The 17,728-nt window shown below is 43.3% G+C and overlaps 1 protein-coding gene across 1 annotated transcript in view; it reads right to left on the bottom strand.

The window, feature by feature from the left end:
* Nucleotides 1-4,644: 4,644 nt before the first annotated feature.
* LOC138261682 (tumor necrosis factor receptor superfamily member 16-like) overlaps nt 4,645-17,728 on the bottom strand; it is a 67,663-nt gene continuing 54,579 nt past the window's right edge. Inside the window, exons 5-7 of the mRNA XM_069210929.1 lie at nt 14,460-14,655; nt 9,867-10,012; nt 4,645-5,509 (exon numbers count right to left, since the gene is read on the bottom strand). Coding sequence (XP_069067030.1) covers nt 5,196-5,509; nt 9,867-10,012; nt 14,460-14,655 — 656 coding nt within the window. The 3' untranslated portion in view covers nt 4,645-5,195. The remainder of the gene's footprint in view (nt 5,510-9,866; nt 10,013-14,459; nt 14,656-17,728) is intronic.

The following is a 17,728-nucleotide window of genomic DNA, read 5'->3' as shown; positions in this document are numbered from 1 at the left end:
GAGGATCAAGAAACTCCTGTGGACAGTGGAGTTCCAATGGAAACCTGACACCCTGTTTGCACTCTGCACCCGGCTGCCCCTGTGTCGCTGAGGGTGTAGGATTGGTGCCTGCTGGGGGCACCTCCAGTGCTCCTCTAAACCCCCCTGGCCTGCCCTCCGACAACACGGATACTTATCTGCAAGCAGACCGGAACCGGAGTACCCCGTCTCCATAGGGGCCCACATTATTTTGGCTCTTGGGTGACCTCTGCACCTAACCTGCCCCGTGTTGCTGGTGCTGGGTGCTTAGGGTTATCTTGAACCCCTAAAGGTGGGCTACCTATGCCCCGGAGACAAAAAATGTAAGTTTGTTACTTACCTCAGAAACAGTACTTTACTTACCTTCCCCAGGAAATTTGCACTGTGTCCACTTTTAAAATAGCTTTCGCCATTTTTAAGAAAACTGTATACATTGTTGAGTCCATTCGAAGTTTTAATTATTACTATGCAAAGTACTTTTCATTTTATGTACTTACCTGCAAACTGAATCTTGTGGTATTAGAAATAAATTAACAAAAGATATTTTTCTATTTAAAAACCTGTTGGTCTGGAGTTAAGTCATTGAGTGTGTGTTTCTTCTATTGCTTGTGTGTGTGTACAACATATGCTTAACACTACACTCTGATAAGCATGTTCGACCTCACTACCACAAATAGAGCATTAGTATTATCTATTATTGCCTCCGTCAACCCTCTGGGGAACCCCTGGACTCTGTGCACACTATATATATCTCATTTTGATATAGTAAAATCAGAGCCATCTTCCTATAGGTTGTTTGGGAGATCATAGTAGTAAACTGAGTTTTGGGTGAGCGAGACACGATAGTGGAGGGTAGAGCTTAGGCAGGGTTATTTTGGAGATCATAGCTATAGGGTGATAGGGAGACTGAGTAAAGCTTACGAGAATTATATATATATTTTTTTCTCCTGTACAGTAGGACCAAATAAAAAAAAAAAGATATGTAAAATACATAGTAAGGGAATATATGTGTAAGGAATATAATAATGCATAGAATATTTTGAGATTTTAAGATATGTAATATTTGAGATTAAAAGGCCATTGGCTGTTTTTAGTTTTCTTTCTAGCATGATGCCCCTCTTACCCACATGCAGGTCCCACGTCTAAGTAGACAAAAGCAGCTGCACCATACTAGCTGTGGTGCTTCTTGTCTACCTACAGGTTGTATCTGTGTGACCATGTTTCCAGTCCATCCGGATACTTTGCAAATCATGACATAGTCCCACCTGCTCCATATAAGACAGGCTACTTGGCTGCCTTGCAGTCGCAGCTTGTGCAAATTTAAAGGGCTGGGGTGGCGCACGGGGGGGGGGAATAAATACAAAATAATAAATTTTAAAAACAACACTTTCCTGCGCTCCTGCGCCACTTCTCTGCCTCTTCAGTCTTCTGCTGCAGGCACAGGCTCCCAGCCTGCCCTGCGCCAATCCTTACGCTGCTTAGAGCAGTGTTAGGATTGGCTGGGAGCGCCCAGCCAGGGCGCTCTCAGGCAGACTGGAAGCCTGTGCAGGCTCTCTCCACCTAAGCAACCATGTTGCTGGGCTGGAGAGAGCCCTGTGTGCATGTGTGTTTGGCCAGCTGGAGAGGCCCGGCCAACCACACATGGGCTCTGAGGGGGGAGTGCGGAGCACCCCCCCTCAGTGCATGTCACCCCCATGGCCCACCTTTTTCCCCAAAAAAACGATTACGACACAGTTTATGATCATTTTTAGGGATAAGGTTTGCAGCTGCCGCTGCTGGCAGGGGGCAACACTCCTCCGCCCCTATGGAGGAGCCGCCCCTGCTGCCTTGTTCGCATGTCTTATTTAGTGACCTACCCACTTGTTCTAGCACCATACCTGGGCGCCTCTTTTAGTGTATGTATACCAGTGCAAGGGCCCAAGGCTTTCTAGTTAGCATGAATGCCAGAGGTAATGGATACAAGGCTGCCTAGTCTAGGTTCCACCTCATGCCTCTTTCTTCCGCCTATCTACATTTCCTTGCTGGCTCTTCATCTCCATCCTCCAGGTTTTTACATCCCTGCTTTTTCTTTTTGCCAATGCTTTCATATCTTTCTCTTCATTATTTTTCTCATTTCTATTTAACAACATCAAAGGCTGATGATGAAAATTAAGTTCTAGTTGCTAAAACGGTGTGCTGGGGCCCAGCACCTGTATAAATTAAACACACTGGCTCACAGTTTTGAACGCGTCTTGTTTTGTATTGTAGCATTCTATTGTGATTTATCTCTAGTAGATTCTCCAAAGAGCTTTCTAATTGGATGATTAGGTCGGACTAGCCAACCGTCTACTGCTTCGGTGAGGTAGGGAGTAAGTTGTCTCAACTAAAGTGTAGAGTGTTAAGTAATGTAAGGTGTGAGTTCAAAGGGGGTGCTCCAGACGTGTTGCAGCAGCCTGTAGCAGCGCTGTGCGCATGAAGGGGTGTGCAAGAGGGAAAAGTGATAGGGATAGCATTGCAGTCAGTATCTAAAAACCTGTGTCATCCATCACTCTGATCTTTCAAAGCACTGATTTAACTCTCATTAAGGTCTGCCTGGTATCAGACGCCTCCTCTTAAAATGGGTTCCAGAGGAAAATACATTATCTGCAACAAACCCTATATAAGGCAGGCAGTAACAGACTATAGCGGGTGCAGCAGCTGGCCATCTGATCCTTACACACAAAGGAAAGGGCTTTCAGAGGGAAACATGCTTGTAGCAGTGTGGGCAGCTACGCAATAATCTTCAAAGAACCTGCAGCTTCATTTAGAATAAGGAGCTGTGCTAGAGAAAACTCATCCAGTGCATTCTCTTTGGCATGTACCACTTCATCCACATATTCGTTATTTTCTATTAACAACTAACTAAATCTGCACCGAATTTCATGTTAGTATAAAAATAAAAAAATTCAGGGACACCTTAAAGAACCCAAAATATTTTTTTGATAAAAAATAAAAAATAAAAATCACTGGGTGCTGGATTATTACCCTTTAATTCCACATTAACAAAGTAATCTCTGGATTACTGTTTTCAGTCATGCCTGTTGAACTGAGGGGATCACTGCTAGTATTCTTACAAATGGTGGTTGGTGCTTTCACCTTGTCTGATGTTGTTACAATTACAATATTTATAATATTAGTTGCTCTGGATGATTTTCTTTTTTCATATGTGGCTCTTATTACAGAACAGGTTAAAGCTCCCTGATCTATCCCGCCAATGCCAAAATGTCAATATGTCATCACTTAAATACCCAACTGCACAAAGAACGCGATCAAGTAGCTCCATGTTTAGCACTTTTTGTGCCTTGATGTACAATATTTTTTTTATTTCATGTTAAGTTAGATGACAATGTAATTTACAGGCACTATAAAAGTATTTGATTATGCCCTTATAAAACCCTTTCTTACCCCCGGCCCCACCCTACCCTACCCACAAAGAACTGGACAAACCTTATTGTTCATACAACATGTGTTTTTGGATAGAATTTTGCTAAGATGAAAAAAGAGTTGTTTTCGTTGCATTACAAAAAAATGAGAAGAAGTAAAAAGTATGAAAAAGGACTGTATATTACAAGTTCAAGATGGCATTAAAGTCCGCATGGCTTGGAAGAGAACCACAGGCTCATCTAGCTAGGCGTTCATAGAACAGATTGCTACAATTTGGAACCAAGCAGTCCAAGGTCCTCTGAATAGGTTTTCATTTTTAGCATCTGATAATAGGGACGGAAAGAGCACCATGACAACGGAGATGTCATTGCCAGCTTCCAATAGAACAGGTGAGGAGTAGGCACACATATTTATAATGACAAGGTTACAGCAACACACTGAGAGCATCCGTTGAGCAGAGCCCAGGACAAACTCAAGTTATTTTTGAGCGGAAGGCACAGATTTCCTATGGCAGTACTACTGAAATGCTAAACCCCAGCTAAGGACCGAGCCAGGTGACTCGGTTTGTGATGAGGGTTGGAATCTACTACTGGAGTTCGCACACAAGAGGGTGCTCTGGAGGCCTTACACACGATTTTACTACACATTAATTTGACTACCTGTTCGGAGCAGTTTTCCTGCAATACAAATACCATCCACATTCCCTGAATGTTTCCTTTATATCAGCTCTGATGTTTCCAGAAACATGTGTTTGTCGGTTCTAAATAACTCCCAAGGTTTGTGCGTTCCATATAACTCCCCAATGTGCATATAGATCTGAAGCTCTGCGCTTGGTGGTAAACAGTTCAACACAGTTTTAGTTTCTAGAGACCTGGCCACAACACATAGCTCCACAACTCAACACAACATCTACTGATTTGTACGCTTCCACTTAATGGCATTAATTATAACACTTTAAGCCATTGAACTAGGCATCCATCTTAATCTGGGAACGTTCTGCTCCTCCTGTGACGTCTACAGGCACTGTGACAGAAAAAAATCAGCCCCTTTCAACCAGACGCTACTAAGAAAGAAAGTAACATTAACATTAACATTAAGGCACTCATAAGTTCATTCACTTTTTTCCTAGTTCACTAAAAACAGGTACCAAGAAATGAAAAGTGCACTTGATATTCCAGTTAATCTTTCCAGCACCACTTAAAGTATGTGCCTTCACAAACGCCACATGTTTAGATGATTTAATCACTAATGACAAGAAAGAGGCAACGTCTCGCAAAGGATGTTAGGCCAGCAGCCATGGGCTTTTGGAGGTACGACGATTCTTGGGGGCATCACCACCGAACCTTGAATGGCAGGTTTATATCCTTGCTGGTTGATAAAAAGAACTGCCACCTTGTGAAGCTCTGAAAATGTCATGAGAACCCATGGTGTTACAGAATAAAATATGATTGTCATGTTGTTGAAAGTTGGTTTCACAAAAAAAAGTCCATGGGCATTTAAACACCATGCTTCGAGTCACTCCAGGCACAAGATCACATTAAAATCTGAAAGGGGTGAAGGAGTTAACAAGGCCAATTTACAAGACCTCCAACAGCCCAGACTTTGAAAAGACCTTGTTCCAGAAGCTGCTCCTACGCCGCAATGCCACCATCTTGCTTGGCACTGACTGTTAGTCTGTGACAACGGCCAACTTGAATGTTTGCACTTTATTAAATCAGTCCACCAGGTCTTCACTGTTACTTATGTTGGACGAACTGTCCATCTCTCAGCCTTCATTACACCACAGAGCTGGCTTCTGATTTGCTGTTGAGTTTTTCTACCACATCTGCTCTTTGCATGTTGATTAGTGCAGTGCACAGCACCTCCAGAGTTGCACCCTCCTTGGTAGACCAGTTGGTAAGGAGGGTATGCACAGGGTGTTCACCACGTCCAATTGTATCAATGCTGTCCTCCTCAAAGCCAAGTAAGATAGCCAGGCGTTGCCAGTCCTTCCCATGGCTCAACTCTCCCAGCAGCTGCTCCACTTCTTCCTGCTTGTGCGGTGGAAGGTTAATGTAGAGCTTTGGTTCGGTCGGTTCGGTCTTGTGCACTGCGGAGAAGGAGAGGGGTAGTTAGAAAGGTGTTTCCAGAGCACAGCACATATGTAATGGTTTAATACTAATGATAGTAGTATCATGACATAAGATTTAACAAGTACAACTTGTGTTCCCTTTTGAACCCTTGACAAATGGTGGTAGAAATAATGCTGACAGAAAAGCATCACGGAGCTAGACAATGCAACTATTTCACTGCTTGAACCCTCATGAACTCGTCTCATTGTTTTGAATATCCACATCATTCATAATGAGGGCCGGTACTCTCCCTCCCAAAATAAAAAAGTGCCGGTACTCAGTACCGGAGAGTACCGGCCCATTTAAAGCACTGGTAGGGCACTATTTTTTCTTTTGCCTCACCACTTCGGGCTGCGTGGCCGCATGTTTCTTCCTTTTCTTTGTTTTGGGCATGCCACTGTTTCTTTGTGGTGCCTGCGCACAAAGGCTGCAAGCTGGAGGTTTCTTCAAAAATATATTTAGTTTTTTTTTTTAAAGGTTCACACAGCGCAAACTCGATCGGATGAGCACTTTACATGACTATGTGAAGTGTAATATAGTGACCTCGATCTGAGGAACGCTTTACATGACTACCACCTAACAATTTTAGCAGTTAGGAAAATATACAAACTGGAGCATTTAATACAGAAAAAAAAGAAATCCTCAAGGCTGCTCTTCTGGCAAAGGGGGGGAGCAAATGCTACAATATTCACCGCACTCAGGAAACTCACCCCATAATGCTTTGCGGGGCATTACTTTTCAAAAATATTTTTGCCCATACCTCAGCCTGTGGTGGTCCTACGACAAAGGACCAACACCAAACTGTTCAGCACAACACACTCTGTCTGTCTAGGACCTATGGGCCTCCACCCTAGGTTGGGGAGGGGGGTAAAATAGTAACCTCTCCTACCATTCAAAGTCTTTCCCAGCTGTTTCATGGCTGGAATGTTTGTGTTACAGCTAGGAGTATTTTATGTTCTAGGGACTTTGTTTCTAATAATATTGCATTAGGCCTGAAAATGTGAAAGGCACTAAGCTCTCTAGGAGATACATATATGGTTGCACATAAGGTTAATCTGCATTACTTTTTTCCATTCTGTTTTTAAGTTGTTATGCTCTCTAGGGGCTGACTATTTGTTTACATTATTATGTTTCCTACAAATGCCTTTTTTATGATGGTGTCATCTAAAAACTGTTCTGACGATTATAGTCAAGATACTACAATATTCACTGCACTCGGAAACTTGCTGAGTAATGCTTTGCGGGGCATTACTTTTACAAAACATTTTCACCCATACCCCACCACGCGATGTGGTCTTTCTGTCTAGGTCATCTCTTGGTCCCCACACTAGGTTTATGGGGGGGCCAAAATTATAATATTTAAAAAACTTAATGGCAATATTTTCATTTTTTGCTGCAGTACAGGAAGAATGTAAATGGAAGTGATTTAGTCATGTACAGGACCTCTGGAATTATGTGGCAGAAAGTACCAAATTATGCGACATAGTTGACCAATTTAATTGGCAAGTAAAGTCCAATTATGCATTTACAATGCCACTAGCTCTAACTCAAGCAAATGTGACACCTACTGCATTGCAAATTCTTGTTTTCTTTGTACACGAGCACTTCACATGAGTAGTTGTGTTTTTACAAGCTCCAATCTGGCTACTGCTTGAAACAACCCCTTCCCCCACCAACTCTTCACTGTTTCACCCTTACCCTAAATAAATGCATATTTGAAAACAATAAGTAAATCACCCCAAAATATGTCTGGTCATTTCACATGCAAGAAAAAGTCTTTAACAACAGGATGCAATTATGTTGTTTCTTTCAGCCTCCGAAGAAATAATGAGAATTCAGGATCTACATAAAGATGGTTCATTAGAGGGAGCTAAATGTTCAGCAGAAAAGTACAACTTTCTTAATTTTTAGGTAGAGCGCGCAAACGCTTTGACCAGTCGTAAGAATTGTGGGCTTTTAACCTTACCCACCTCACCCTCGTTCGTGGGCGTGCCTTTCAAAAATAGGTGTTTCCGTTGGTAAAAGCATTATGTTTGTCCCGCCATGGGGAGGCTTAGTTACTGCCTTGCAGACTGCCCCGTTACATGGATAATTGCACAATTGCCAATACGTTTGACTGTGAGCGAACTTCTTTTACATTTTGTGTCTCTTTTGCGCTCATGCTCATGGCAGTCATGGTGCTTTAAATCGGCTCGCTAATGTCAACAAATGTTTTCCCCTTCATTTTTAATGTATGTGGTAAGAAAAGTCCAGTTAGGAATTTACAACGCCACTAGCTCTAACTTGAGCAAATGCGAGACCCATTGCATTGCAAATGCTTGTTAATCATTGGCATATGCCACAATCGCAAGCCTTGTGTTTCTTACAGAGCCCACCCTAATGTTAAACATCTTAACTGAGAAAAAGTTTTTTTGAGATGGCCTCAATTGTGAAACAACGTATTTGATTTTTCTTTTTTTTTAAAGAACTTTATTTAAATGGGTAACTAATATAACAAGCTGTGCAAGAAGACAGGCCAGGAAACCCATCCAAGACAAACTTCTTTTTTACTTTTTCAACATTTATGTAGTGCGAACTCGATCTAAAGATATTGGAGCTCTTTACATGAACACTTGTTACATTACACAAGGATGCATTTATTTTTGTGTTTTTACAGGGAGATTAGGTGATTTGACAAGAATCATATGATCTTGAGCTGACACTCACATCTGATTCCCCAATCCGCAACTCTGGCCGTAACACCATATCCTCTCCTAAGAGAGGGTTGTTTGCCACTTCCAACCCCCTGTACTGTTTTAAGGCATATTGCACAGCAGCACGGGCCGCTGTTGAACATGTCTTAAAGTAAACAAGCATTGGCAAACCATTAGGTCTCGCCTTTGGGACCTATTGGCTTTGACAATTGCTTTTTGCGGGACCATACAGCATCGTAACATATGCTGGTGGCATCTTGAAATTCGAAAAACATTGACAAGCCAAAAGCTCTCGCTAGGCTAGACCTCTTGTCTTTGACTATGCATGTTGAATTGTGGTACTGAGTTTTTCCCAAAAGGCATTATGTGTGGTAGTTTCATGCACTTGCTGCCCTGGGCTGACCATCAAGTAGAAATGGTGATTTAAGTATCACAAGTGTTAGAAGGGTTGCTCTGAAGGAGAGAAAATATCTCATCATGGCTCAAAAATTATGGAGACCAGCAGTGCCTTAAGTCTGATAAAAAAAGATAGAGGGTGCTATGAAATAAGAGTTGTCTAGGAAGCATCTCTAAGAAGAGGCAGGCCTTTGTAATTAAGGGCCTTATTTAGAGTTATGTGTATGTGACAGAAATTGCTTATGGTGGCAAGTTGCAGCTCCAGACTGCGACAGGAAAGTCGTTTGTTTTCTTTAGTGAAGGACAGAAATAGTGGGCCCCACAGGGCCATGTACTAATCGTTATTTTGTTATTGTTTTGTCATGACTCTCATCTAACCTTTTACGGGCGCCTTACTTAAACAAGCATTTTCAATGCAACGGGTCTCGCATTTGCTTGAGTTAGAGCTTTTAGCACCGTAGAGAAAAAAACGCAGCGCGATCGCGCTATGTAAAATACAGCGCGATGGCGCTGCGTGGAAAATAAACAGATAAAGTAGTTCGGACCCAGGCTCAAAACATCGAGCCTCGTATGTTTCTAGTAGTTTACTGGTGCTGTGTAGGTGGGCTAAACACCGTATTCATGCCCATCACAAATGAAAGCAAGCGGATTTTAAAAGGCAAGCCCACGAATCAATGTAAGTGACTGACATGGCATGGGAGTGGTTTTAAGCCCAAAGAGAGATTACTGAATGGACTGAGCGCTTTGCGCTCGCCGGTATTTATAACAAAAAATATATAAATAAGCTGCAGTATACTCGTTTACATTCAACTGTGGGTGACAGCAAGAATACATTCTGTGGTAAGGTTACTGACTACTACAGCACTTGAGTGTAATAGATTCTTCACTATACTATGTAAGCTGGTGTATAAAGGTGCTACCAGGCTCCAACTGCACTGCTGTACATACCCTTGTTAAGCAGGTGCGTCTCCACCCTGTACTGTTGTACATACCCTTGTTAAGCAGATTAGGCTCCTCCTACTTATTGTTCTACATACCTTGGTTAAGCTGGTGAGGTTCCACCCCTGTATTGTTGTACATACCCTTTTTAAGCTGGTGAGGCTCCTCCCCTGTACTGTTGTACAAAAGCTCCACCCCTGTAGTTGTACATCCCCTTGTTAAGCAGATGAGGCTCCACCTACGTATTGTTCTACATACCCTGGTTAAGCTGGCTGGTGAGGCTCCTCCCCTGTACTGTTGTACATACCCTTGTTAAGCTGGTGCGGCTCCTGCAGGCTGTGCGTGTCTAGAAAGACACCACTGTCACTGTGCAGCTTCTCGGTCTCAGGAGAGGAGCCCAGCTCCAATGCCCGCGCTTTTGCCAGTTGCTTCTTCTGCTTGCAGGAGCTCCAGCTATCGCCACGATGGATAGGGCATGAGAGAGAGTGAGAAAGAGCGATTATTAATAGAATATTGACTATATAGTATCTTATATGTGACAAGAAATCTATTGGTAGAGTTGACTAAATATATAATATTGTCGCACGTTACGTTACATTATGGCTAACACTTTTATGCGTAGGAAGGGTGGAATGTGGCCTGCTCCAATCACTCTGTGGCTGCATTAAGAACAGTCATTTATTTAGCTGGCTTCTGAACAGCACATTTCAAACAACATTAAGTAATGGAAAAGTCAAAAGGCAACTTCACTGCAAAACACAAAAATCAGACACACGAAATCCCAAACATTTTAAACAGTCCTCAGCACTACACAAGGCCACACCGATGTCAGAAAAGCACGGTGCAAGCACCAGCCACACAATATGAGAGAACTGAGCTGGAAGAGGGGAATGCCTGAACAGCTGTAGCACCCCAGCATCAAACGATTGTGATTAAAATCATGATTACAACATTGTTTGAACATCAAAAGTGAATCCATACCGACATGTAGTGGGCGCTCACAGTATTTTGTTATCTTTAAACATACATTTCCGCACCCAACCACAAGATGGGGAAATAAAACGCACTACGTGAATCTAGAAGAGATTCAGATACAAAAGTAGGAGATCTTGAAAAAAGCAAAATTGCGGATGAGCTCGAACAGTGGTTCCCAAACTTTTGACATCTTTGGACCCCCACTTTATCATTACTGGAACCCAGGGACCCCTACTGAATCATTATTGGAATCTGGGTACCCCCTACTGAGTCATTACTGAAAGCTGGGGACCTCTGTTAATAATATTTCATTTTCTAAGCGGCCGCGGACCCCCTGAGAAGGTTTCGCGGCCCCCCAGGGGTCCCTGGGCCACAAGTTGGGAACCACTGAGTTAGAAAGTTGGAGATGGAGGGCACGGGAAAGGAGGGGAGAGCAGGAATAGAGGAGGAAAGAGAGTTGGCCTCAGGAAGATAAGACTGCCAAAGGCAAGAGTAGGCCGAATGAAAGTTAAAGGAGAGTGGAATGGGTAACAAATAAGAGAGGGGAAAGCAAAGAGTGAAAACAAGAAAAGCAATGGGTAAGGCAGTGGAAGACAACAGATGGGAAAAGATCTTGGGGAAATAGGCAGAGAATGTAGAATTTGGGAGGATGATGAGGCGGAGCATGCAAGAGAGAAAAGGAGGATGAGAGGCAGGAATGAACATGAAAGAGAAAGGGTTAAATGAAGGGAAATTAGGACGAGGAGAGAGCGTAATTAAAATACGCTGGGGAAATGATAAGGAGGGAAGAGGAGGAAAGTCAAGCAGGGCCAAAGGGTGAGGGAAAAGAGAGAGAAAGAATGAGAGAAAAGTAAAGAGGAGGTGGTAGTAAAGGAGAGAGGGGTACTAATAGCGTGAGTGCAGAGAGACAGAAGAGCACAGTGGAGGAAGGGGAAAGCGTGGAGTGGATTGAGAAACACAGAAGCTGCGAGTGAATGGGAAGAGAGTGAGAGAGGGGTGGGGAGACAGTGCTGTAATCTCTCCCAGCAGAGGCCCCCCTGCACAAATAATCTTGCTGCGCCCGAGGCCCAGGCTGGGGAAGGAAACAGCAGGGCACAGGCTCTTGCTTGGGAGCAGAGGCTGTAAATTTCTCCGAGACATGAATAATGCTGCTGGAGGTCTCAGAAGTGGTCCGTAGGGGGAGGGGTGCGAGACATTCCTTCTCATCCGAGACAGACACACACATGTTCTCTGCCATCTCCGAGGTATCAGCTTCCTCATTTGTAACACCTGTGCTCCAGAAGGAGGAGAGGAGGGGCGGAGACACACTCTGGGACCCTCACAACTTTCTGGAAGGAAATCAGAAGCCCGATCTCGAGCAAGGCGTGCCCTTGAAAAGGCTTGCGGGGATGGGTCCCAGACAGTCAGAGCTCAGAACAAAGTACTTCTACACATAGCAGCTTAACCCAAGGTATCTTATTGGAAAGCTAGTCATGTGACTGAAAAATGCCGCAGAGAGAAAAACGATTACGAAAATCAATTAATGCACAAGGGGTCTTATTTATAAGCGGCCTGTGTCACTTTTTGGGACGCGCACGGCCATATCTACAAGGCGATGCAAAGCCACCTTGCAGTGCTTTACATAGCCTTGCAGATGTGGCCCCTTTCATGCATTACTTTGAGTGAAAGGGGAGTTCCTTGGGTTTTGCTGTGGGTGTTCCCACGTAACACCCATGGAATCTGACGCATTACCAGATTTAAATTGTTTCATAGATCTCCGAATGTCTCAGTTTCCTACGCTGCCGCAGGAGTGGCGTGAGGGTGGTGCAACTGGGACAAACAACATTATTCCTCCCTGATTGTTTTTTATGTGTTCAGCATTCTAAACGCCTTTCATGATTGTTTTTGTGCAGGAAGGTGTCCCACAAACACAATCATCCCCGTAACACAGTTACCCTTCCACCATGGTGCAAAGGTGCCTGCATTAGCGCATCGTAGTAATTTATGCACTGGGTCAGGGGACAGGGCAGGAATGTGCTTTATCTTGTAGATACGGTGCATTCCTTCCCTTTCGTTTTGATGCAAAGCAGCGCACCAAAAAGGCTTGTGACATTGTGTTGCGCCAACACTTGGTAAATGAGGCCCTAGGTTTCTAAAGGGCTTTGAATCTCAATAAAAAAATAATTTCCCATGTTTGTTTTGGATTTTTTCCCTTTAAAAACATTGGCAAACATGAGCCCTTTCACTGGAAAGCCATCTTTAAAGGCACTACGCATGCTGCAAGGGAAAAACTACCAACATTCAGTAATCAGATAAGCTCTGCACGTTTGCTCCTGCATCTGAAATGACTAAACAGCAGGGGGACGCTGAACACCAAAACTCAAATGATTTCAGTCTTGAAATGTGCTGATTTAAGAATGATGGAAACTAAATTAAAACAAAATGCTGCTTTGAAATCGCAGCCATTTGTTGTTTTGCACCTTCTACTCAGGATGTTCTAAACGAAACATTTGAGGGTGGAAGGTGAAAAACAAAATATTCCTACATGCCTCCATCCAGGGGCAAACGCCTGGATACAGAAATGTCCCAAAAGAAGTGATATCAATTCAGCACCCCCGTCCCATCCATCCTCTCACCACACAACTCTGAAGCACACCAGCAGACCTCACAAAGACTTAAGTACCACTTCTCCACAGACAGTACACCTCCAAAACACAACGAAACCCCCGTGAATGGTAGGGATTTCGCCTTATCCCAATGAAGGACCACTGCGGGGTCTCTAGCTAGCCCCCCCGTCACACCAGGGGCATCTCTCATATGCCAGAAACCCTCTACTTCCTGCCTTTCAAGCACACAACCACCACCTTAGTACAGCTGAAGCCCTCTCCGTACATCAGTTGCACCCACCCCTCTAGCCAGGCTTACAGGAGAGTGACAGGGTATGGCCTCTGACCTGGTTTCCTGAAGTTCCTAGCATTCCTCCTCAAAATCTTCAATAAGAAACGTAACCTTTGTTTTGCATAAGTATAGCACTTCAAATCTCTGTCGAGGACACAAACGGGGATAACCAAGATGGGGTGCTTTTCAAAACCCATTTCCCTCCCAAAGGTAGAAAGACAGTGCTCGACTATCAGTTTTTTTTTTTGGCAGACCTGCACACATAAAATAACACTGCAATACTTGTATTACGTGCTTAATATAGGCGAAGACAGACTTTAAACTCCTCTGTATTCATTCATTACAAGTTTCATGCAGGTAGACACAGTGCACTGTAAACACTGTTCTTTTTCGTGTCAAATCCTTAATTCATCCAAGTACTTGTGTCAGGTGACATTGTGCATCTCATGAGCGCCTAGTTCTTGGCCAGCGCTAAATTTGTACGAAAGAGTGCTTTTTCTTAGGAGACCACCACCTGCGCTGCCAAATGGCATTCCATGTGTACCTAGTTTTGATTAAAATTTCTTAAATTATCCTGTAATTCCTTTGACTTTTTTTTAAGTTTTATAAGTGTATTTTTATCAGTGCTTTATCCCTTTGTAACAGTTTTCTTGTTTTTTCTTTCTTATTCTCTCTTGCTCCAATTCAAAGACTGAGATGAAAAATACACCCATGTCCCCAAAACTGTGTGTCCCTGCTGACCATCTGAAATCATTGGCAAAATGTAGGCTTTGCTCTTGCCCTAGCATTAGACTGCTCAAGGGATCTAGTGGCCCGCTTAGCTAGATCCAAAAAAAAAACCCATTCTTTTGACAATGTATACTTTTGCAGTCTCTTCTAGGTTCACATTCTGTGCATAATTCCACCATCAAGTTGCTGGATCTAGGAGTGTTAGGGTACAAATCTTCTCACTCTGGAGAGGTCATAGAATTCACTACGGCTTCCCTTTATTCTACTTTGGCCAAAGAAGTTTTAGAGCATGATCAACGGGATATGTGCTGTAACATACCACTTAAAAGCCACGTAGGCGATGAGTCCCACCACAACAGCCCCCAGGATGGAGCAATACACTGGGATGATGTTGTTACTGTTGTCCTCCCGTGGGATGAATTCAGGAGAGTTGGGCGAGGCGCTGCTCCCCGCTACCCACGTCTTCTTAGCACTGTCCTTCTCATCCTCAGTGAGGCTTGGTAGGTGTAGCTTCCCTGCAGAAGGGACAAAATATGTCAGGATTTGTGCCAAGGTCGTGTGAACATATAAAACTAAACACTGTTATTATTCCTTTTTTGTCCACACAACGGTACCCTACAACATATGTAACAGTAAAGCAGATGCTGCTCTTTCACAATGCAGAGACTTATATAGCTGAGTCTTTTGGATACTGGTCCCTTAAAGCCAGATTTATCAAACTTTCACGCAGCGCAGATAGACACGTTGCTGCATTACGTGAGAGGGGAGGGCAGGAATATGCCATATTTAACATTATATGGAGCATTCCTGTCCTCCCCTTGTGCTGATGCTCAATGTGCTACCTTGCTCCAATGCAGGAACCCTTGCAACGTGTTGCAAGGGTGCCTGTGTTGCAGGCAGCATTGTTTATGTGCAGTAAGATACAACTTCCTGCACAAAAAATCCCCTGAGGCTTTTCCCTATATGTATGCTGAATAATACAGCACACATGGAAAGAAAAAAATATGAAGAGAAATAAACACATTTCTCCATTATGCCACCCCTGATAAGTTATATCATTTTTATGCATTCCCAGTTCTACCACTTATGGTAAATCTGGGAATGAGTCAAAATCTAAGGATGGATGCTTGGAAAGACCCAAGTTCTACCCATGGAATGCCTCTGTGGTGTAGAGTAATGCAAAGCAGTGACTTGTGCGGCCTTGCATTACTCCAGATTTACTAAGTACCGCAGGGCCACGCAAGATGGCCTTGTATTGCTTGGTACATCTGACTTTAGTATTGTGTTGCCATTGTGCTACCTTGTGTGATGCAAGGGCAATGCAACACTGTGATAAATCTGGCCTTTATCAATGGATTATATCAAATAGTTTCTCAATAGAGGCTGCTCCGAATCAATGTAGTGCATTACATAAAGGAGGACATTGACATTTTTAGGTCGAGCGTGAAAGCGCTTTGACCTGTTGTAAAAATTGTGGGCTTTTAACCATGCCCACCTCAAGCCCAGCACTCTCACTCGATCGTGGGTTTACCTTACAAAAATCTCTTGTTACCATGGGTAAATGCTTTACGTTTGTCCCTCCTTGGGGCGGTTTTGTTTCCGCCTTGCACACTAAACATGTTACATGGATAATTTCACGATTGCCAATACGTTTGACTGTGAACAAACTTCTTTTTCCTTTTGTGTCTCTCCTTCAGGCTCATGGCGGCCATGGCACTTTGAATCTGCTCACTAATGTCAACTAATGTTTTACACTTCCTCTTCAATTTATGTGGCAAGAAAGGTCCAGTTAGGAATTTACAACACCAATAGCTCTAACTCTAGCAAATGCGAGACCCATTGCATTGCAAATGCTTGTTAATTTCTGCTGCGTGTAATGGTTGTACTTTGCTCCACTTTAGGTTTTAAATTTCGAGTTACCTTTGTCTATCTTGTGGTCTACATGCCATTCTGAATTCCAATATGTGTGGTAAATTTTAGTTTACTTCCTCAGGGAGATTTATATGAAGACTGCTAAGAGGTTGTATAAGTGTTGTTGACAAGGCAAACAGGAGTCAAATGCTTATCCAACTGTTTGGCTTAGAAAAGTTATGCCCAAAGTGTACTGTTGATGATAGAGGAGGAGTAAGAGTAGGACTTGGTTAGATATGCCAAACTTTTTTAGTTAACTGTAAAGTGTGGAGCCGTGATATGTGCCCGACGGTGGCAGAAAATGTGTGACCTCCATAAAAGACTCAAGCAGAGAGTAATGCCTCAGAACAAAGGGGATAGGGTTAGAAACCAACCCAAAAACAATTCTCTTCTACACAGCCTTGGGAAGATAATTGTTTTAGCCTGTCTTCTTACAAGAGCATGTCACGAAATCCACATAGCAAATCCCTGCTAAATCAACAGCATTGTCATGCACAGCGTACTCCCTGGAGAAGTAGGTACAGCTAGCCCACCCTCACTGGCACAACATAATTCACTTTTACTGGTACCACATTCCATCCATAAACCACCGATCCAACTCGGATGTTGATGCATGTAAACAAGTACTATACACTGGATGACCAATAGATCATTGCTTCCCCCACCTCACCACCACCAATTGAGAGGACAACGCAAAGTGCTTTGGCACAAGTACCCCCACACAACACTAAAAATAGTTTCTTTAGATTGAACTCATTTGACTTTCTCACCAACTTGTACAAACCATTTTGAATCGCAACTAAGAACAAACAACTAACTACACAAAACTAAACAATAAACAAAAAGATCCCTCCTGTGAGATAGGTTGCCTTTTCAGATCCACACATAAAGGCACCTAGACGAGAAACTGCAATATGCTACACCCGGGGCTTTAAGTGGGGCAGGTCCCTCCGGGTCTCTGACCTGGTAGTAATTAATACCCGACCTTGAAACTGGTCCCTGCCAGACCCTATATTCACGTCTCTAGCATTACAGCAAACCACACGGTTTGGCTTCAGGACAATTACTCTAAAGACGGTTGGTTAGTCGTGGAAAATAATCCATGTTAGTGATGTAGCTCGTGTGACCATTTAATTTGTTTTACTTATTTAATTTGTTTTACATAATCTTGTATTTCCTAAGAGTGTTTGCTTTTCCCGGGATGTTGGGTTTCTGTAATTAGTTTAATGCAGCATATTAACTTGTGTATAGTGTGTACTGTGACCAGAGACTCCTTTAGGTATCTGTGTGACTTCAGGTTGGGGATGGATATTTATTAAGGGTTCCGATTGAGACCTTAAGAGATAAGGTTCGAGGTAGTGCCAGTGCTTAATTTGTGCTTGTTGTTTCCGGTACTGAGCACCGGCACTTATTTGTGAGGGCCGGGGCTTATTCTTATGCCTCAAGCATTTGCTGAGAGCAAAAGACACATATGTGAAGGACGGAAGAAGGAAAAACTAAAAAGCGTCATAAAGGGAGAAAGCAGAAAGTTGCAGGATGAGTTGAAGGGGCAGGGGTGGCCGTAAATGGATTGAAGAAGTCCGAGATGGCTTCAGGGTTACGCTGCCTCATTATTCAGTGCTGCCAGATTTAATTATAGCAGCCTCGTGTTTAAGAGAAAGGCTTTGAGCACCGGCA

This window comes from Pleurodeles waltl, chromosome 10 (assembly GCF_031143425.1).
Source record: "Pleurodeles waltl isolate 20211129_DDA chromosome 10, aPleWal1.hap1.20221129, whole genome shotgun sequence".
Lineage (NCBI taxonomy): Eukaryota > Metazoa > Chordata > Amphibia > Caudata > Salamandridae > Pleurodeles > Pleurodeles waltl.
The sequence above is the reverse complement of the archived record's forward strand: the minus strand, read 5'-3'. Positions and strand labels throughout refer to the sequence as shown.